The sequence below is a fragment of the Oryctolagus cuniculus genome, chromosome 5 (genome assembly GCF_051225735.1).
Source record: "Oryctolagus cuniculus isolate XC-2025 breed Fujian yellow rabbit chromosome 5, ASM5122573v1, whole genome shotgun sequence".
Taxonomy (NCBI): domain Eukaryota; kingdom Metazoa; phylum Chordata; class Mammalia; order Lagomorpha; family Leporidae; genus Oryctolagus; species Oryctolagus cuniculus.
In genome coordinates this window covers 50,700,795-50,723,593 of record NC_142871.1, presented here as the reverse complement: position 1 = coordinate 50,723,593, position 22,799 = coordinate 50,700,795, and the positions used below count along the sequence as shown (strand labels likewise).

General features: G+C 38.3%; 1 protein-coding gene and 1 long non-coding RNA gene across 7 annotated transcripts in view; one reads left to right on the top strand and one right to left on the bottom strand.

The window, feature by feature from the left end:
- The window catches only part of LOC103349875 (uncharacterized), a 124,899-nt gene that overhangs the window by 60,360 nt on the left and 41,740 nt on the right, over positions 1-22,799 (top strand). The gene's annotated exons all lie outside the window — the stretch shown is intronic.
- LOC100355206 (acidic leucine-rich nuclear phosphoprotein 32 family member E) lies at positions 16,700-17,916 on the bottom strand. 2 transcript variants are annotated; one of them, XM_070073658.2, is made up of 2 exons: positions 17,419-17,916; positions 17,046-17,252 (listed from the first exon to the last, which is right to left on the bottom strand). In XM_070073658.2, exons 1-2 carry the CDS (start codon positions 17,733-17,735, stop codon positions 17,096-17,098), a joined length of 474 nt encoding a protein of 157 aa, XP_069929759.2. In that variant the 5' UTR covers positions 17,736-17,916; the 3' UTR covers positions 17,046-17,095. The 2 variants fall into 2 exon arrangements, with proteins under 2 accessions (XP_069929758.2, XP_069929759.2); XM_070073657.2 differs by having other exon boundaries at positions 16,700-17,909.

The window sequence follows — 22,799 nt, the reverse complement described above, 5'->3', positions numbered from 1 at the left end:
GTGGAGATTACACATGTAAGGATGATTCTACGGTACAGAAGTTTGATTTTCAAATTGAGATTTTTACCCTTTTTTGACTTAAATATCTATATTTTATATGACAAAATTTATTTCTTGATACATGTTTCAAGACAGACTAAACTGTGAATTAATTTGTCCTGTTTTACTAGTACTATCTGTTAACTTTCAGGGTGGTCATATTGAATTTGTCTTTGATTCACTGTTTCATGCAGAAACGAATGATGGTGTCACAAATGCTTCCATCTCTGTACTTCACTTCTGCTTGGCATGGTTTTGTTCTTTTTGACAGACATTCAGTGGTAAAAAGTAGGGTAATTATTAATTTCCCACTTGACATTGTGAAGATTTCAACGTTAAGTTAACAGGTAAAAATGTCACAATCCATTTCTTTTTTTTTAACTTTTATTTAATGAATATAAATTTCCAAAGTACAACTTATAGATTACAATGGCTTCCCTCCCCATAACTTCCCTCCCACCCGCAACCCTCTCCTTTCCCGCTCCCTCTCCACTTCCATTCACATCAAGATTCATTTTCAATTCTCTTTATATACAGAAGATCAGTTTAGCATATATTAAGTAAAGATTTCAACAGTTTGCACCCACATAGAAACACAAAGTGAAAAATACTGTTTGAGTACTAGCTATAGCATTAAATCACAATGTACAGCACATACAATCCATTTCTAATATATCTAGCCACTGAACTTCAAAGGGTTCCAGCAATTCATTTTTGAACCAGAAAGAAGACTGTGCATGCAGCTACCAGATAAAATTAACTTTGTTTATAGTACTTGACCTTCCTCAATTATATATAAAATATAAAAATAAAATACCCAATTATGTCACATACTTTCTTTATGATGGTAGTTGAAAAAAATTAACATACATCATTTTATATTGCTTGTGTTAACTTGACAGAAATTATTGTAGCAGCAGATATACATTGGTCCCTCACACACTGAGCAAACACTACTCTCTGGAGCTATAATAACTGCCAAGCTACAGTAGGTACAGGGAAATACCGGTCTACTTTATTGAAATGATGGATGGTATGGGACAATTGCTTCTTCCAAATGAACTACTGATTAATTGGATACTGTGCCATCCCATTAATTTGGATGTTACTGCAGTAGTGAGGAGCACTGGGCACAGAGGCATGTATGGGGTTCCTACTTTTAAGACTGTGATTAATCTTACGCTATGTTCAATAAAATATAACACTTGCTGCAATAAAAAAAATTCTAGGACCCATCTAAATATTCTGCACTACAGGGTGTGATAATTTTTTATAATATATTTGATTTGATCCAATATAGACAGAATATATGTATTCTGCACTCTACACTAGCCATTTCTCCACTGCTGTATAACCACCTTTGGTTGTTGTTTATCTTATTGACAAGCATAGCTTCAAGGAATATGGAGCTTCAAGGTATTTGAGTTGTCAACTCTGCAAAACTTACTCTCTAAGCCAAATCTAATGTTCCTGGAAGAAATATTGAAGTATTTACTACACATTATAAATATTGTATTTAATCTTTTAGTGACAATTCTAGCTATTATTTAATTATTTGTGATCTAGATGGAAAAAATGATTTATTGGAATCAGCTAGGTGGTTGAAAGGGTCATGGGACAATAGTTAGACAACTCTTATTTGTGAGAGTCATTTACCAGTGATAGGGATGATTCAGACTAACCTGACTAGGATGTAATTTCATTATCCAGAAAGTAGAAATCTTAAAATCTATCATAGTACCATGTGTAGGTAGGCATTTGAAAGGACTTTAAAAAATTAATTATATGAGGTTTGCCTTTGGATTAGGGTTAAGATGTCCGTGTCTCACATGGGCATACTTAACTTTGGTCTTTGGCTCTAGTGCCTAACTCCAGCTTCCTGCTATTGCAGGCCTTGAAAGGTAGTATTGATTCAAGTAATTGGGTTCCTGCTAAGCAGCTGGGAGATCTGCACTGAGCTGCTGACATTTGGAGAGTAACTAGCATATTGGAGCTCTCTCTCCGCCTCTTTCCCCCTCAAATAAATAAATAATTAAAAAGAAAATTGTAAAGATCTAAGTAATAAGTTATATTTTTTGGACTAAAATTATTTAAGAATTGTTAAAGTAATCCTTTGGGGAACCTAGACTGATGGATCCATGCTTGAATCTGTAGAATTCTTTGTTATGAAGCTACTTTGTGTCTTTGATTCCTGACTCAATTGCTTCTTTAAACTTCTGAATCAATCCCCACTACACTTCAAATCATTTATTTTAATTTTTGTAAAAATATTCTGTTTACCTGATATAAATATTGGATTGAATACTTTGAAGGCATTATCTTGTTTAATCCTTATGACAACTCTATAGATTTTGCTTTATTTTATGGAAAAGATTGAAGCACAGAGAAAGCATGTAACTTGCTCTGCTGAAAGTAAAATGCCATTTTTGTCCTTTGAATCAGGCCATTCAAATGCAGAGCTCAAGTATTTGTGCAATACCCATTGCAGTTGCTGATGTAGTGTGCTCCTAAGTCATAGTAGGCTGGACATTGTTGGTTAAGTCTTGGTAAACTTTTTAGCAAATGGTGTCCCCACTTAAAAATAATTTATTTTTTATTTATTTGAAAGGCAGAGAGGGCAAGTGAAAGAGAGAGAGAGAGAGAGAGATGGAGAGAGATCTTTACCCATTGGATCATTTTCCAAATGCCTACAATAGCCAAAGCTGGGTCAGCTTGAAGCCAGCAACCTAGAACTCCATTTGGGTCTCCCAAGTGAGTGGCAGGGAGTGGCCCTAGCCTGATGTCTCCCAGGGTGTGCATTAGCAGGAAGTTGGATGGGAAGCAGAGCAGGGACTTGCACCCAGGCATTCTGATAAGGAATTCAAATGTCTTAACTACTGAGCCTAATACCTTCCACATAGTGATAAACTTTTGAGTCAAATTTTATCATACTTTTGTGTTTTTGTAATGGGGGCATGGATAACAAGATTGTTTGCAATACCATACAAATGACTGGAGATTTTCACAAGGTTAGTAAAGACCATCTATAGAGAATGAAGGAAAATTCTATATGTCATTGAAATATTTGAAGAGAGAAGGCTTTTCTAAGATTTCTTTAGGGACTTGTCAAGTTACAGCCAAAGTGAAGTTTTTAGAGATATAGTAAGATTGAAATTATGGTTGTTGAAATGTCCATGAAAAACAATATTTGCAGAAAGTATGGATGTGGGTGGTAGATGTGAGTTTAAGACAGAGTGAGGAGGAAAAAGCAAGGCTTCAGGATATATTGTTGTCTAGCTGATATGTATAGAATAAAATTAAATTAACATTTATTAATTACACACACTTTTTAGTGATCTATTGGGTATACTTATGTGACAATATCCAGGCACTTCCTATCTTAACTAGGGAACTAAAACACTACATGAAAATCCAGACAATGCAGAAAGGAATAAAAGATGTGAGATAGGATTCTTAGCTAAATGGGAGTTAGGCAATTTTTCTGTAGTCAGGATGAGGTGAGAGTGTTTAGCTGGGAGTATAGTGGTAGGGACCACAGTGGCACCTGGGAAAGATGAGAACCAGAGTGATGGTGTATGGTTGGAAAGTCAACAAGGAAAGGAGAAGCAGCTCAGAAGCATAAGAATATATGTGACTGAATGTTTCCCTATTTTAAAAGTGTGATAAAATTCACATAAGAAACTTGCCATCTTAACCAGTTTTTATACAGTTCAGGGGTATTAAATAAATCTTGTGCAATTGTTACCACCATCCATCTCTATGACTTTATTCTTTTGAAAACTGAAGCTGTATACTCATTAAATAGTTACTCCTCATTTCTCCCAAGCTCTGATACCAGCATTCTATTTGTGTGAATTTGACTGCTCTAGATATCTCATATAGGTGGAATCTTGCAGTATTTGTCTTTTTGTGGCTGTTTCTTTCACTTAGCAGTGTCTTCCTGGTTCAGCTGTGTTGCAGTATTACAGTTGACTTACACTGTTATGTTTCAATTAGGGCATGGGAAGGAAGGCAGAGGAGAGATAACTGATCTGTGTGATCACTTAAACTTTTTTTTTTTTTTTGACAGGCAGAGTGGACAGTGAAAGAGAGAGAGAGAGACAGAGAGAAAGGTCTTCCTTGCCATTGGTTCACCCTCCAATGGCCGCCGCGGCTGGTGCGCTGCGGCCGGCGCACCGCACTGATCCGATGGCAGGAGCCAGGAGCCAGGAGCCAGGAGCCAGGTGCTTCTCCTGGTCTCCCATGGGGTGCAGGGCCCAAGCACTTGGGCCATCCTCCACTGCACTCCCTGGCCACAGCAGAGAGCTGGCCTGGAAGAGGGGCAACTGGGACAGAATCTGGCGCCCCGACCGGGACTAGAACCCGGTGTGCCGGTGCCACAAGGTGGAGGATTAGCCTAGTGAGCCACGGCGCCAGCCCACTTAAACTTTTATAACTAACATGACTCAAATGCCTCCAAATGCCCTGGCTGCTCCTCTTCTGTTCCAGCTCTCTGCTATGGCCTGGAAAAGCAGTGGAAAATGGCCCAAGTCCTTTGGCCCCTGCACATGCAGTTGAGACCAGGAAGAAGCTCCAGGCTCTTAGCTTTGGATGGGCCCAGCTCTGGCTGTTGCGGCCATCTGGGGCATGAACCAGCAGATGCAAACCTTTTTTCTCTGTCTTTCCTTCTCTCTGTCTGTAACTCTACCTCTCAAATAAATTAATAAAATCTTTAAAAAAATAGAAAGAAATGACCCTTGTCATTAAAACATGCCCTTGGTAGGATGTGAAAATATTGAGGGCATGCTGAGGCACAATGACGTTATTGGCCTTGTTGATCTCCATGCCCTCCTCGTGCAGTGATTAAACGTTCTGAGATGAGTAATCTCCATGGCTATCTTCACCTGGAACTCTTCCAGTTGCTGTTTTCTGGTTTTCCCCATTGGTGTGTTAGTTTTAGTGCATATACTTGTCACAAATTGAAAGCTCAGTAAAATATAAGAAGTGATTGAGGTTGCAGATTATAGATAGACAAACTTTATTTCACAAGCCCAAGGGGATAATTTACTTTTCATCTCCTCCCTCTCTCTCAAGATAAAGAGCCTCCAACAAATGGTATATAAAGGAAAACAGAGCAAACAGAAGAGGGAAACTTTGCAATTTATTAACTCAAGCATGAAAGTACAGAAAATAAGCAGGGCTCAACTTATTTGGAAAAATAAGTCTGGACCTATTGCATTAAAACATGGTGTTGCGTTAATCTAATGAGTTTTCCGGCAAATGAGGCATGAAACATTGCCAAAATATAAAGTCAGTAAAATATCCAAATTACCCTTTAATGCTATTATATGTTTTATATTATTGGGAACTGGTAAAGAATAGATTATTACTAAATCTGCATTCCTAGCAAAATAAATGAGATTATTTTAACAAGAATTTATTCTTGTTGATAAGTGGTAGATCAAAGGCAACTGAAATTCCAACAAAAGACACACACAAGCCTAATTCATAAGAAAGCATTAACAAAACAGAGCACATTTTTACTTGAATTATTTAGTCCCTAGGAATTCAAGAAAATACTGTAGGAGATGAAAGACAGTAATATATAAGCAATCTTGAGGCTAGCAGGAAATAAATAAGGAATGCAATATAATTTTCTTTTAATCAAAGAATAAGGAAAATATCTTTATCTTATTCTACTACATTCTGAATATGGTTGAGTACAGCATTTCCCCTGGCTGAGCAGGATTAGTGAGAAACTTTGGATTGTGATTTCAGTAGTAAAAAAATGGAAATGATTTATTCTAGAAACCCTGATTGTATTATAGTGCTGTCAAATTATTAAAATATTGCCAAATTATGTACAGTTTTGTAAGGGCTGGCAGCTCATGAATTATTAAAATCCTTATTTATGTGGTTGTTTGAATCTATGTACCATTGTAAATATTTCTACTGATTAGTAATATAGGCTATTATGGGACAAAACCTTTTTCAGAGAGAAGCCTTATAAAGGACTTAATCTTGTGTAGATTCCGCCAGGTAAGACAGGACTAGCTTCACACTCTTTATGCTTGCCAGCTTTACCTCATCCGGAGGGTATTGACACACGCTTGTTTGGTTTCGAATGATGCCAAAAGATTCTCCACATTTGTGTCGCTGTGCTTATCTGTGAATCAGCAGGAATTTTGTGTCCTTGTTTTCATCACATTGTGCTCTGGAATCACATGACAGGGAGGCTGTGAGAAAAAGGAGCCAGACTAACAAGAAAGAGAATTCGGAGTTCTGACTGGAGTGAGTAGTCGCTCATTTGGTCACCATACAGCCAGGCGCCCAACCAGAAACTCCTTTATCTCCTGCAGTTCTTCCTCACTCCTACAACCAGGCAATACTTACCTGATCTTTTGTATTTGTTCGCTTGTCTGAATACTCACAGGAAATTTCGGAACCTTGTTCTTCTTGGCTTGCCCTACTGAGTTTTGCACTTTGGTGTCTTGTCAAATCGAGATTTTCTCATGTTCTGAATGAATTGTATCGTTTCCTACATCTTTTCCCAAGACAAAGCTAATGCCAATGCAGAGCATGCATTCCATCTGACCACTCAACCTTTAAAGATAAAATTTCCAATTGATCACCTCCAATAAATTACCATCCCATTAACATACAACTAAGAACATAACTTGAATAGAAAAGAATTGTGCCTGGACTTCTTCAAAGACTGCTACAATTTTTGGTACTGGTGCATAGAATTTAATTTGCCATTCAGTCTCCATGACAAGAGACTGGGTGAAACTACATAAAAATCTCTAGTCTATGTCTGCACTGCATGCTTCCCTTACTGGTACTAAGGGCAAATTGCCTTGATGCTGGCTAATAAACATGGGAAGAACAAAACAAATCTATTCCTGTGCAAAGAAGTTTGTTTGTTTAGGTGTTATACTAAATTAAGCAGATTTATTTACTGATACTATTCTTAGGTGTTAATACACTTGTGAATCTGCAAGAGGAAAACTTTATTAGGCAGAGTTTCCTAAGCTTGTGTGACCATGCATATCTCTTCTCAGAATAGTCTGTGAAACGCTGCTCTACCAAGAGGCTGGTTCTGGGGCTTGTCATTTTGTCTAACGCATGGTAAACCATAAGCTCTGTCTTCCTAATCTTTAATTGTCTGTTGTGCCAGATCAAATATCCATAAGAGTATAAATGATACCAAAGTACATCCTGTGTCATCAAAGCTTCCTTACTGTAATTCACTTTCCTATCCTGCTGAAAAGAAGGCTTCTCCCCAATTAATGATGTCATAATCATCAGGAAAGGCGCACCCACTTTGCATTACTATAAAGTGGTGTATTTTCCCACTGCTTTGGGGGAGAAGCAGGGGTTGGGGGCTCTTACTAGATAATTTGTTAGTTATGTAACGGGTTCTTTCCTTTACAAATGTTGTTCCCTCAGCCTTTAATGCTATAATTCAGGGTTCTTGGCAGAGACTCGACTCGGAAAAACCGGGGGAGAGAAAAGGAGAGCATTTATTGGCTCATATAAAATTGAGCAAACCAGGGAAGGGCAGGAATACAACTGGAACCCTGCCTTGAATATAGCAAGAACTCTCCCCAGATACCTCTGATCTCTGCTTTTGTCTGCCTGTTGGCTGCATTCTTCTTTCTACAGCTCCACTTTTTTTTCCCACATGGCCTTGAAAGTGGCTGCCAATAGATTATTGCCTGACATTTTCCTTGCTTTGCCACTAGAGAGTTAAAGACTCTATTCTCTTTTTCTAATTCAGAAAAAATCATGAAGGATGATCAGCGGCCCATTTTGGATCACTTACCACCTGGACCAACCACTACAGCAGGAAGAGCCAGACCATTTAGGAAGATGGCAAATCTTTGCTTGAGCATCCCTATTACAGTCAGAACCCTGCTCTGTAAGGCACAGGGTACACTTCGCCTCTCTTTGCTGGCAAAGCCCGCCTCATTTCCTGGTCTCATCTCAGGGAATGTGGCTTCTGTGAACCTTCCCCAGGCTCTATGCAGCCCCAGCCCTTGCACTATAAACCTTTAGAGATTTCAGTGAGTGAAGGGGAAAGAAAGGGCATGGAAAGGATAAACAGAGAAAAGAATATTTATTTCATTTACATACGTTAGGTTGGCTATGTCTTGGGCAGCCTCCTGTACAGTGTTGGTGTGTGTAAAATAGGAAAACATCTGTCATTTAATCTTGCTACTTGCAAGGGAATCAGTTTACCAGGGATGATTTGTGTCTGTCTGAGATGATTTCTTAAATCTTTTCCAGTCCAGTGATTCTGATAATTGTCCTTGTGTCTGATGTCCTAACATTTGTGACATTCAAGCTCAGTTCCAAATTAGTCTCTTCGGGCTGCTTCTGGAAGAACGAAGAGGAGAAGGGGGCGGAGGGATGAAGTTTCTGTGTCTTTTCTTCTGTCTTAACATTGCCAGTGGATCTCTCTAATTTTATTGAAATTTTGAGCATTATGCTTCTGCTATCACTAATTTTTTTAGTCTTACCTAATGTTTGTGGGTAGACAAGAACTTTACAATTATGGTAGATTTAAAAATGAAATTCTGCTATCCAGCTGTTATGTTGAATTCAAATTAACACACAAATCAGATAGTTTTTACATGTTAATTCTACTAATACATGCAGCATGATGATTTTCAATGAATATTTCATAATGTCAGAGTGTTAGGGGTAGGTAGAAATTTAGAAATCACCCAAATCAATACTGTCTTGTTTGAAGATGAGACAATAGATGCCCGAGCAAGTGAGACAGAGGGGCTAGTTGTGGAAGTAGTTATTTTGACTGTCTTCAAGCCAAGGACTTTCTACTTTATATTTATGCCTATTAAATTTTAAATCAAACAGGTAATCAGAAAACTTATGTTTTATCAATTTATTTAGATTAGCTGGTATAGAGAAGTATTGATTCCTGAGCTCCAAATTATGTAAATGTAGAGAGTATTAAAAGAATTTTCTTTTGAAATTACTTATTAAAATCATTTTTATTTTTCTCTTCTTTATTCCCCTCCTTCTTCTATAATTATTATTTTATTTTATTTTCAATTTTTATTTACACAAGGTGAGCGAATTTCCTGTATTTCATATATACAGACTTGGGAGCAGAGTGATACTTCCCACACCCCCTCCTGCCTGTGCTCCCACTCTCCCTTCTCCTCCCGTTCTAATTCTTTCTTTTAATTTTTACAATGGTATACTTTCAGTTTATTTTATAATCATAAGCTTAACCCTCTACTAAGTAATAATTCAACAAATAGTGAGAAGAAAAAAAACATTGTTCCTCAACAAGGGCTGTAAACAATAATCAAATCTCAAAATGTAATGTCAATCTCATTCATATACATTACATTTTTTTGTTCTCCATGTAGTAAGTATACATCTCGGTGTCCAGTTGCCTGGAATTAAACATGTTTCCCAGGAAATTTATTTTTATTATAAGGAAGAATGTTGTTTGATTTAGGAAAAACAAAATAAATTCACTAAGCAAGATTTGTCAATAATGGATGAAAATCACAGAAACCTGACATGAAAACTTCTCTCATAATTCATTCCAAAGCTGTAATGGATTTTTTGAGGACTAGCGCTTACATTTTTTTTTTTTTTTTTTGACAGGCAGAGTGGACAGTGAGAGAGACAGAGAGAAAGGTCTTCCTTTTGCCGTTGGTTCACCCTCCAATGGCCGCCACGGCCGGCGCGCTGCGGCCGGCGCACCGCGCTGATCCGATGGCAGGAGCCAGGAGCCAGGTGCTTTTCCTGGTCTCCCATGGGGTGCAGGGCCCAAGCACCTGGGCCATCCTCCACTGCACTCCCTGGCCATAGCAGAGGGCTGGCTTGGAAGAGGGACAACCGGGACAGAATCCGGTGCCCCGACCGGGACTAGAACCCGGTGTGCCGGCGCCGCTAGGCGGAGGATTAGCCTAGTGAGCCGCGGCGCCGGCCGACTAGCGCTTACATTTTTTATAGGGCCTTTTATAGATGGCAAAACCCTTTCATACGTACATGATCTTATTTAATTAGAGTTTCCAGGTTTAGAAGAAAATAGAACTCTCAGTTAAATTTGAAGCCTAGCTATATAACAAATATTTTCTAGTGCCGATATGTTCCCAATGTTGCTTAAGACATGTTTATACTAAAAATTTTCATTGCATATCTGGAATTTAAATTTAATTGGCCATTTTGCATTTTATTGACAATCCTGTAAAGTTGATAGGACAGTGTCCCCATTGTACAGATGAGGACATTGCTCTGAGTGTCTTCCTATGCACCAGCTGGGTCCTGGGCTGTTCTTGAGCATGGCGTGATTCATAAATTGTGGTTCTTTCCCTCAAGGTTATTACAGCCAAGTTGCCAGGAAACCACTCATCAGTTTAATGCATGCAATGATATGGAAAGGTACCATAGAGTCCTATAAAAAGGACACCTCATCCAACACTGGCAAATTGGAAGGTTTCCCAAGGTGGTGACATCTATGCTGAATTCTGACTGTTGAGAATTAACTCTAAAAGAAAGGAAGAGGAGAAAAATTATTCTGGTATCCTTCCAGGCACCGGGTATTGGTCTGCATGATTGGGAAGAGGGTGTAATATGAGTGGGGAGTGCTGATAGGTGAAACTGGAGAGGTGAGCAGGGTGTACTTTTGCTCTAATATGCCAGTTACTCTTCAGTGTTACATGAAATGATTCAATCTGACCTTTAGTATGACCACTGTGTCACATTTTAGGGAATGAATTGAAAGAGAAAATTAATTTATTGAAGAAATTTTTATTGAGTACTAACTCTTAAGTAGGCACAAATTGGATACCTCCAGTAATTCAGGTGACAAATGAAGGTATTTAAAATTAAGACGATGACTGCAGAGATGGAGAGAAGTGGATCTCTGGAGAGACAGTTCAGGAGATGAATCAACAGTAATTGGTTATTAACAGGATTTGGTACCTGAAAAGAAGTGAAGTGGAATGGATGAGTGACATTTTTTGCTGATGCAGGAAAAAAGGTCCCATGGAGAAGGGAAGAAAATACTTTTCAGTTTTGGATTCAGTTTGATGGGCCTGTGGGCTTCCAAGGAGAGATATTAAGGGAGGCAGTTTATATAAACATCAAGCCTTGCCAAAGGATCTGAGCTGAACAATCTTCATGATTTATAAGCTATGAGCATATTAGAGCTGATTGTAGAAATAACAGAAGAGAATGAACACACGGGTATTATTTGAAATCAAAGCCTTTGCCAGAATCCCCAGGGAAAATCTGTATTTAAGGAGCAGAATGGACAGATGAAGCTAACCAGGCAGCAACCAATGAAAAGGAGGCTAAATGAGAAAACGGAAAAGAACCAAAGAGGCCCTTTTCAAAGATGCAGTGGTCCAACTTGTCAGAAGCTTAGGACAGAGATGAGGGCTAAAATAAAAATTGCTTCATGGGGATGGTATGTAGCATAGCAGATAAAGCTGCCTACGACACCAGCAACCTATAATGACCACTGGTTTGTGTCCCAGCTGCCCTGCTTCTAATCCAGCTCCCTGCCAAGGACCTGGAAAAAGCAGCTGAAGATGGTCCCAGTCCTTGGGCCCCTGCACCCATTGTGGGAGATTTGCAAGAAGCTCCTGGTTCCTGTCTTGGCCTGGCCCGACAATGGCTGTTGCAGCCATTTGGGAGTGAGCTAGCAGATGGAAGATTCTCTCTCTCTCTCTCTCTCTCTTTTCTGTCTGTGTAACTATTTGAAATAAATAAGTAAATCTTTCAAAAAAATTACTCCAAAATTTAGCATATGACAAAGGTTGTTGACAATTTTTGGCTTAATGAGAACTCGTTTGGGGAATAAGGTGTTATCATGTTTTGTGTTGCTACGACATAATACCACACACTGAGAAATTTATAAAGAAAAGATTTATTTTTCATAGTTCTGGAGACTGGAAAATTGAATATCAAGATGCCAGTAGTAGTTGAGAGCCTTCTCACCTTCATCACATGATGAAATGTGAGAGGGTGAGAAGGAGGAATGGAGAGAGAAGGAAAGAGAAGAGAAGAGAAGAGAAGAGAAGAGAAGAGAAGAGAAGAGAAGAGAAGAGAAGAGAAGAGAAGAGGAGAGGAGAGGGGAGGAGAGGTGAGAGAGAGAGAGAGAGAGAGAGAGAGAGAGAGAGAGAGAAGGAAGGGAGCTGAACCTGTGCATTTATTAAAAAACTTCCTCCCAGGATAAGGGCATTAATTCATTCATGAGGGCAGAGTTCTCATGACCCACTCACCTCTTAACACTGTTACATTGGTAATTAAGATTTTACCACATGTGTTTTGGGGACACATTCAAACTCTAGCATGAGATGAACTGTTCCCACAGGCAGGGCCTGCCTGTGAACAAAGTTGGGAGTTTAGTAAGATCACCATAGGTCACAGAGCTTGCCTGCTCCATTCCTTGGAGCACTAATACAGTGAGGAACTTCTTTAAAAAATTGAAACAAAAAAACCTAAATGAAAGATCTCCGTGAGTGAGATCCCAGTGGAAAGAATGGGTCATCAAAGAAGGAGGTACCTTTCTCTGAAGGGAGGAGAGAACTTCCACTTTGACCATGGCCTTGTCTAAAAATGATCAGAGTCAATGAACTCAGGGGACTTCCATAGCCTTGGCAGCTCATGACAAGAGCCTAGGGTGATTACTCATGCCATAAACAAGAGTGTCAATTGGTAAAGTCAACAACAGGAGTCACTGTGCACTTACTCCTCATGTGGGATCTTTGTCCTTAGTGTGCTGTACATTGAGATTTAATGCTATAACTAGTACTCAAACAGTATTTTTCACTTTATGTTTCTGTGTGGGAGCAAACTGTTGAAATCTTTACTTAATGTATGCTAAACTGATCTTCTGTATATAAAGAGAATCGAAAATGAATCTTGATGTGAATGGAAGGGGAGAGGGAGTGGGAAAGGGGAGGGTTGCGGGTGGGAGAGACGTTATGGGGGGGAAGCCATTGTAATCCATAAGCTGTACTTTGGAAATTTATATTCATTAAATAAAAGTTAAAAAAAAAACTGAAAAAAAATTGAAACAAAATAAAATTAGGAAATATAATATATTGTGTTAGCATATTTAATATTCTGAGAAGTTCTGATGTCATAAAACTTGCTTGATTTTTAATTATTCTATTATTTCATATATATAAAATAAAAATGTCAAGAAACATAGTTTAAGAAATTGCAGACTAGCAGAAATGAGTGAATGGATGTTAAAAAAGATGTAATACTAGACATAGGCTTTTAGCTATGGCTGTTTTGGCAAGGATTCATTTTGACAATTTCTGCAAATTAACCGATGAAGTGATCTCCACAACCCCAATGAAACTTCAAAGAGCAAAATAACAATATGACAAAATACACTTAAAAAGAACAGTATTTTCATTTTAAGTATAAAGGAGTCAGACAATGTCATGAATTATTTATAGAGAAAATAAGAATTACCTATAACCCTACCACACAGATAATAGTCATTGTTAATACATCTTATAAATGTATACATAAAAAAATCAAAAAAAGTGAGAACACACCATTCATATCACTTGATGATCTAGATTCTGCATCCTCATCAGCTAAGGCCTCATGGCCAGGATTCCCTTGTAGAGACCAGAATTGCCTTTCCGGCCCTTAGTCATGTGATCATTGTGCTACTTTTGGAAAGCTTTGGCTGATGAACTGATTCTCCTGTTTCTGGATGTTGGCCATCACTGTTTTATTTTGTGAGATATTTTATATAAATTACAAATTGGGATGGTATCAGAAACAAGAAGTATTTTTGCAGACTCTATTATCTCTTGTACTCTGTCCTAGAAACTTTTGGAAGCTTACTATATTGTAACTTTTCTTTTGGAAAGTTGCAGTGACTTGACTTCCCATGAAGTTTAGCTTTAGGGTTAAACTTTACTGATATTAATAGAAGTATATACTGATATAGTATATATATATATATAATAGAAGTATATACTGATATTAATAGAAGTAAATCATTTTGATAAAAATGAGTCTAAATGCTAGAAGAATGGAAAAATACCTGCTCTGAATCCTGATCTCACCATCATTTGTAAATTTAAAAAAATAGTTGAAGTAGGCAAAGAAAAAGCCAACATTACCTAAAAATACATGGGCATCTTTTTAAGTCTGCATACAGCAACAGCATCATCAATCAAATTTCTAGGATATCCAGGTTAGAGAATGATTTTAACTTAATCAATTCCTTGTTATTTAGACATTTACAGAGGGGTAATTATTCAGTATTATACATAAGCAATCCCTAAAAACTTTTACACATTGTACATGGGAAAATAGAGTTAAAATTTAAAATCATACATATTGCCAAATGCCTTTCCTGGACGGCTGTACCAGTCTAGTTTCTAAGAGCAGGCAAATGTTATTAAGTATTTTAATATCTGCCAATGCAAGTAAATGAAATATTGTTCAATTTTTATTTATTTGATTACTAATGAGTCTTAACATATCTTCATGTGCCAATAGACTATATTTATTTCTTTTGGAATTATCTTTAAATATTATTTGATCATTTTCTATTACTATATTTGTCATTTTCCTATTGATTTGTGCAACCTCTTATATTAAAAACACAACTCTTCTGTCCATGATATATGATTCAAATACTTTTTTAATTTTCCATTTTCTTCTAACTTTATCTATGGTAATTTTTTGTTGCAATGGTTGAATCTTTAAATCTTTGTAATTTTTGGCTTTCATATTTTGCTTTAAAATATTGATATTCCAAGTTCATAGCTTTGGAAATATTTACCTGCCTTTCCTTATAGTTATTTTATTTCTTATGTGTAACCATTGAGTCTTGTACAGATGAGACACTATGAATTCATTCTGACACTTCACCCATTGCCCGGGTTAACCAAGAGCAAAGTTGGCAGATGGGATAAAACCCAGAAGCATCCTTTTCACTTAACACTGAGAAAAACAAAGCATGTAACTGTTTTTGCTTCCATTGGTTATCACTTTAGTGCAGGCAACTCAAAATATCCATGTTTCAAAAGGTAAGTCAGGGAATAAGGTTTGGCATAGCAATTAAACACTGGAACACTCACATCCTATATCTGAGTGCCTGGGTTCAAGTCCCAGTTCTACTTCTGATTTCATTTTCCTGGTAATGTGCTCTGTGGGGTACAGCCATGTTGCTCAAGCAGTTACGTACTTCACATCCACATTGGAGATCTGGACTGATGTCAGCTCCAGCTAGGCCCCGTCCCAGCCCTGGCTCTTGTGGGCATTTGGGGGATGAACCACTGTGTGAGGTAACTCTGACTGTCTTCTGTCCCTGTCTCTCTCTCTGTTACTCTGCCCTTCAAAATAAATTTCAAACAATTTTAAAAGATAGTGTGGTTCAATTTTCAAGGTGTGTTGTTTTGGGATGAATGGGGATGTTTTTCCAAAGGAAATTTTACAATTCATAATAGCAAGTTAATTACACAGTAGGCATAATCTCTCCCTAAATCCTATATTTGAATTTTTCAAATGGCTTTCAGTTTTCTTGAAGGTCCACAGCATTAATATTTTGTACTGCTATACCAGAAAAGACTTGAAATACACATTCTCTTTGCCAGAAAACCTCTGCTGAGTCCATGGGTAGAATTAGCTACAATGTGTGATGACAAAGGTTAACAGCTGTTGTTTTGGCTTGCTCACCATTTCTTTCTCCCTTAGTACCACTGCACTGGTTCTTTTGGGAAATATCCTCTCCTCCACTCTGTGCAGTCTGTGAGAGCTGGGTGTTAGGAGGCACTGTTCTTTGCTCTAGGTTGCATTCAAGGCCACAATGACCAACTGGATCACATGTTCCTTCTATGGGTTTTAGTAATTCAATCATGTGCACACATGATCCAAACCTGGGGTGATAAATTTTCCCTAAAATTTGAGACATCAGCCCTCAGGGGTGATAAACTATTGAAAATGGCAGTTGGAGCTTGTTGAAGTCATGTTTTTTGTTTCTTCTGTAAAGGAGATTGAGGTCAATTTGTAAAGCAGCAGAAGAAAAGATCAGGAGTAAAAAAACCCAAATCTAGCTGAACTTGATGTCAGTACTAAGCCCTCTGGTTTTAGATACTTATTTAATAAATCAATTACTCCTCATGTTTTAAAAGCTAGTTCAATAATTATTTTTGATCACTTGAACCTAACAGATGCTTGATTAATACCTCAATATAGCCACAGCCTTACAAAGGCTAAGATTATTATTACTGGGTAGAGATGCGACTCTTCCTTCAAAGATAAAATCTTATCAGTCCCAACAAACCCACGGACTACATTATTGAACAGAACCTCCACACAACCCATGAACTGGACTGCTGAGTAGAACCTTTACTATTCTGCTCCTCCTTTCCAAGTTACTCTTGTGACAGAGAAAGCACCCAAATGTCCTTAGCCCAAAAACAAGCCATTTCCTTCAGCTGAAGATCTCTGGATCACCTCTAAAAAATAACCAGCTTATTCAAACAACGATTGTTATTTCATATTACAACTGACTGTAATCTTAGTTAATTTATAAATAACTTTAAAACCTTATGAATGAAATGCACCAAACTACACCTGTGTAAAAGCGATCATGTTTTAATTATGAGCTAAAAATGACTAATACTGTGAGCCTGAATTAGAGAAATTAAGATTCTAAATAAACTGCTAGGGAATTTCACAATGGGGGCCAATGAAAATTATTCTCTACATACAATAAGATCATTAACATACTAGTAACTCTTATTTGGAATGATAAGGCAAAAATAGTAAAACCAAACTTCTCCTATAAAAAGTTACACAATCTCTTCTGAAGGGGCAGCTATTGTACACAGAGAAACAGAGGAAGAAGTGATCACTCCATTGCACACCCAGGAACATTAGGGCCTCCGTCTCAGAATGATCTAGTCATCTTCTTCCTCTCCATCGTCTTCAGCATCTCGTTTCCTCTTCTCCCCTCGAAGACACTCTTCTTCTTCATCTTCCTCTTCTTCCCCTTCTTCGACATAGTCATCATCATCTTCTTCATCCTGAATTTCATCTTTCATTAAGTATGAGAGGCCCACTTCTTCTCCCTCTCCCACTTCTGAGCCTGCTTCATCCTCATCCTCATCCTCATCCTCCTCTTCTTCTTCCTCCTCTTCCTCAAATCCTTCAGGTGGACCGGCTTCATCTTCTTCTTCATCATCATCTTCATTACCATGCTTGTCATCCTCTTCTTCAGAGTCTGGGGCTTCGTTATCCTCCTGATCAAACCCATCCAAGTATGTGGTTTGCTGCAGCAGTTCAAAAATGCTTCCTCTGTAATCTTCCAGGTTTGTGATCTCACAGTTAAACAAGTCAAGACTTTTCAAATTTTTAAGATTTTGCAGAGCTTCAACCGTACTGAGATCTTTGATTTTGTTTCCACTCAGATTGAGGTAGGTAAGATTTGGGCATTTCTCTGCCAGGACTTCCAAGCCTCCAGAAATTATATTGTCCAGCTTTCGAAGTTTATTTAAACTGGGAAGCTGGGCCAAAGAACTGAGTTCCACATTAGCCATACTCAGAAACTCCAGTTCTTTAAAAGTATCATTCAGACCTTCAATCTCCCCATTGACACAAAGGCAGTTATCAAGGACTAACTCTGTCACCTCCTCCGGGGCTCTGTTCCTTAACTCCAGGTTAATCCTCTTCTTCATCTCCATGTCCTTCTCCTGCTCTTCTGCGACTACTCTCCTCCCTACCCCTTTCCTGCCTTTCCCACTACCCCCAACCCTAAAAAATTTTTAAAGATTTGGAAATGAATGAAAAGAAATGCAAATATAAATGCCTACTACCACCAGATAGGTGTGAAGGAGAAAGAAAAGTTCAGCAAATGGAGTCCAAGGAGTTGGGACTCTAACTCAGCTGCCCCCACCTCCTTGTCCACACACCCGCGCGCGCACACACACGCTCCCACACATACACACATACACACACACACACGCACACACATGGAGCTGCAGTTCCTTCCCCTTCAATGGCTGCTCAGAGACTCTTCCCTTGTTCTTACCTGAACCTGTATGATTCTTGCTTTTCTAATCTAAGTTTCTCTCTGATGGTTCCCAGACTTATTGTTTTCTCTTCATTTCCAGATGCTTTGATTCTACTCTCATGAATTTTTATATATTCTTCTGTTCATGTTCTGTAATTACAGGATATACACATACATTCATAATTAGTAGACAGCATGTTTTTGGGTACATATGAGGGTCCTTCATAAAGTTCAAAAGGGGCAGCTGTTTGACCCAGTGGTTAAGAAGCCCATGTCTGGAAAGCCAAGACACTCTGGCAAAAAAAAAAAAAAATATGACCTAAATGAAAAATCTCTGTGAGTGAGATCCCAGTGGAAAGAACGGGGCCATCAAAGAAGAAGGTACCTTTCTCTGAAGGGAGGAGAGAACTTCCACTTTGACTATGACCTTGTCGAAATAAGATCGGAGTTGGCGAACTCAAAAGGCCTCCATAGCATTGGTAACTCGTGACAAGAGCCTAGGGTGATTACTGACGCCATAAACAAGAGTGTCAATTGTTAAATCAACAACAGGAGTCACTGTACACTTACTCATCATGTAGGATCTCTGTCCTTAATGTGTTGTCCAATGTGAAGTAATGCTATAACTAGTACTCAAACAGTACTTTACACTTTGTGTTTCTGTGTGGGTGCAAACTGTTGAAATCTTTACTTAATATATACTAAATTGATCTTCTGTATATAAAGATAATTGAAAATGAATCTTGATGTGAATGGGATGGGAGAGGGAGCGGGAGATGGGATGGTTGAAGGTGGGAGGGAGGTTATGGGGGGGAAAAGCCACTGTAATCCAAAAGTTGTACTTTGGAAATTTATATTTATTAAATAAAAGTTAAAAAAAAGAAGCCCATGTCCATAATGGAGCACCTGCCTCTTGGCTTTGCTCTTGATGTCAGTTTCCTGTGAATGTGTACCCTGGTAAGCAACAGGTGGGTCCTTGCTACCCACAATGGAGATCCACAGTGAGTTCCCTGCTCCTGGCTGCAGCCTCAGTGAACTGGCAGTGAGAGAGAGAGAAACAGAGAGAAAGGTCTTCCTTCCATTGGTTCACGCACCAAATGGCTGCTATGGCTGGAACTGCAGCGATCTGAAGCCAGGAGCCGGGTGCTTCTTGCTGGTCTCCCACGCGGGTGCAGGGGCCCAATCATGTGAGCCTCCCGGGCCACATCAGAGAGCTGGACTGGAAGAGGAGCAGCTGGGACTAGAACCTGGCGCCCATATGAGATGCCGGCGCTGCAGGCGGAAGATTAATCAAGTGAGCCACGGTGCTGGCCCTCCATAGATACAATTCTAAGATTATAATGATACTTCCCTGTTTACTTGTTTTTGAGTAAAATATGTTATATATAAACTTTTTAAAGACCTCTCATATCTATGAATTCTAAAATTTTCTCATAAATAGCAACATGGTGTAAATATTGTTATGCGATATTTTCCCCCATTAATGATTACATTTTGGGGATATTTGCTTTGGTGCATATATGCCTTGTTCATCATTGCTTTTACGAAGTCTAGGGTATGCCATTACATAAATATGCCGTACACATGCATCTGTTTTTCTAACAAGATTTGATTGCTTTAAAGTTTTCACAGCTGTTCATCACCTACAAAACTTAATCGATTAGCTCTCCTCCTTGCCTTACATTGTGTTTCCCTATAGAAGATGGTTAATCCATTCTTCCTCTTTGAACTGTGCACACTGCTGGCTTCCTCAAAGAATATTTTACAAAGCAAAATCCAGTCTGGGACAATACTCTCTTCTCACCCTCTTCACACTAAGTCTATATCAACTCTCTTTCCGTCTGGTTGCACTGGAACAAGTGTACCACCTCCAACTGCCTCGAAAAAGCTCTTGTTCTCATTTTTTTCCTTCTCTGTCAAGACACTGCTTCTTTTAGAATGCCTTTCTTAGAAATATATGCCAGAATACAATAAATCACCTAATTTTTTTCCTTCTCATGATTCTGTTTACATGAAGTATAAAATCAAGCAAACTATTGAAATCTTTTTTTTAACTTTTATTTAATGAATATAAATTTCCAAAGTACAGCTTATGGATTACAATGGCTTTTCCCCCATAACGTCCCTCCCACCCGCAACCCTCCCCTTTCCCACTCCCTCTCCCCTTCCATTCACATCAAGATTCATTTTCGTTTCTCTTTATATACAGATCAGTTTAGCATACATTAAGTAAAGATTTCAACAGTTTGCTCCCATACAGAAACATAAAGTGAAAAATACTGTTTGAGTACTAGTTATAGCATTAAATCTGAATGTACAGCACACTAAGGACAAAGATCCTACATGAGGAGTAAGTGCACAGTGACTCCTGTTGTTGACTTAACAAATTGACACTCTTGTTTATGGCATGAGTAATCACCCTAGGCTCTTGTCATGAGTTGCCAAGGCTATGGAAGCCCCCTGAGTTCACTGACTCTGATAATTTTTAGACAAGGCCATGGTCAAAGTGGAAGTTCTTTCCTCCCTTCAGAGAAAGGTACCTCCTTCTTTGATGACCCATTCTTACATAGTATATATTAAATTGATCTTCTGTATATAAAAATAATTGAAAATGAATCTTGATGTGAATGGAATGGGAGAGGGAGTGGGAGATGGGAGGGTTGAAGGTGGGAGGGAGGTTATGGGGGTGAGGAAAGCCACTGTAATCCATAAACTGTACTTTGGAAATTTATATTTGTTAAATAAAAGCTAAAAAAAATCAAACAAAACTAAACTGAGTCTGGAGATTGGGGGTGGAAGGGAAGTCAAGAGTACCCCAGGATAATGGGTGTTCTTGTTTTCCACCTGGCCAACACTTGCTCTGTGATGACATATGGGGTCTACATTTGGGCTGTGTGCATACTTCTCTGTATGGCTTACGCTTCACTAAATGTTACACTCAAATTTCATTTTCAAGAGCAGTGGATGGAAGATTTCCGTCTCCTCTCTCTGCCTTTCACAGATGAAAATATAAGTACATAAGCATTTAAAAAAAGAGTTTTTGAAGAATTGTCAGCACATTCCATCTGTACTTCCTTCCTTCTTGTTCACTATTTGTCCCTCTCAACTGAAAGGTCTGTTTAAGGCTAAGGATACCAAGGCTCTCAGCTCTGCTTTTTCTTATTTTGAGATGATCCTCTCTGTTTCCACATTATAAATAGTGCCTCAACTTTCATAACTTCTGAATGTACTGTTGTGACTTAGACCTCTGAGTTCAAATTATGTCTGACCATCTACCTGACCTCTTCATTTGGCTATCTCGTAAGCATGGCACCCTCGTTTGTATCAGAATTCCTATGTTCCATTCCACCATAAAGCTGGAAATCAAATCCCATTCCTTCCTTGTTTGAAACATTTTAACTTTTCCAATTACACTTAAGGTAAAAGTAAGTCTCCTTAAGATGACCTAAAAGTCCCTGCCTGGCGAACCTCTCTAATCTCTTCTTATTCTGCTCTACCTTAAGTTTCTAGGATTTGGAAATTTGGAAGCCTAATCATTCTTTTACTTCCTATTTTCCTCTGTTGCCTTCCCTTCCCTTCCCTTCCCTTCCCTTCCCTTCCCTTCCCTTCCCTTCCCTTGTGTTCCTCCTCCACCTCTCTCCTTTCCTCCTTCCCAACCTCATGGCATACTTAAAATATCCAGGAAAATTGTAAGAAATTTATGACAAACCTGTATATACTTCTCATGTAGATTTTTTTGATGCTGTCTACTTTTTGTGCAAAACATGACAAACTCATTGCTGAACTCTCATTGGTCTTTCTCCTGTATGGAAAGATTTTCTTGGCTCTTTACGAGGGTCATTGTTAACTCAAAAACCTCAGTTACAAAATATCCTGGTTCCTGTAAACCCCACACACAATATGGAAATAAATACCCCAATAGCATTATCCTTTACACCACAGTCTGCTGATTTCCTTCATAGCAGTGATTATACTCTGTAATCATAGCAATCATTTGTCTGATTCCTTGTTTATTATTTTCCCCTAAATTTTTTATTTAATCAACATCTGGCATATAGTTAGCATTCATCAAATATTAATGAAATAAATATATTTAAACAACATTTAGTTTAAGGATGAAAGAATGCATATTCAGTGAAAAATTTGTAACTGACATAATTAATATATTTCTTTACTACCCACTTTTTGCAATGGTAAGATTTAATATTTACTTTTGCTTTCGCTGTGTCAGAAAGTTCTCCTAAGTCCTTCATAGACATTATTACATTAAAACATATATTTTGAGTATGTTTGTCTACAACGCAATTTGTGATGACTGAATGGTATATATTTTAAGAATCTATCATACATTATTTAATAATGTTCCATTGTTTTAAAAAAGGTTATTTATTTTTATTTATTTGAAAAACATAGTGCCAAAGAGAGAGGGGTGGGGTGGGGAGAGGTTGCATCTAGCAGTTTACTTTCCAAATGACCACAACAGTTGGGGCTGGGACAGGCTCAATCCAGGAGCCAGGAACTTCTAGGTCTCCCACATGATTGGTAGTGACTCAAGTACTTGAGTTATCATCTGGTACCTCCCAGAATGCATTTTAGCAGGCAGCTGTATCAGAAGCAGAGGTAGTACTCTGCTAAGGGATGTGAGCATCCCAAGTTATAGCTCAACCTGCTAAGCCACAATGCTCACCCATTTTTAATTTTAAATAATTTTTGCTCTCTTTTTCTCCATCTCCTG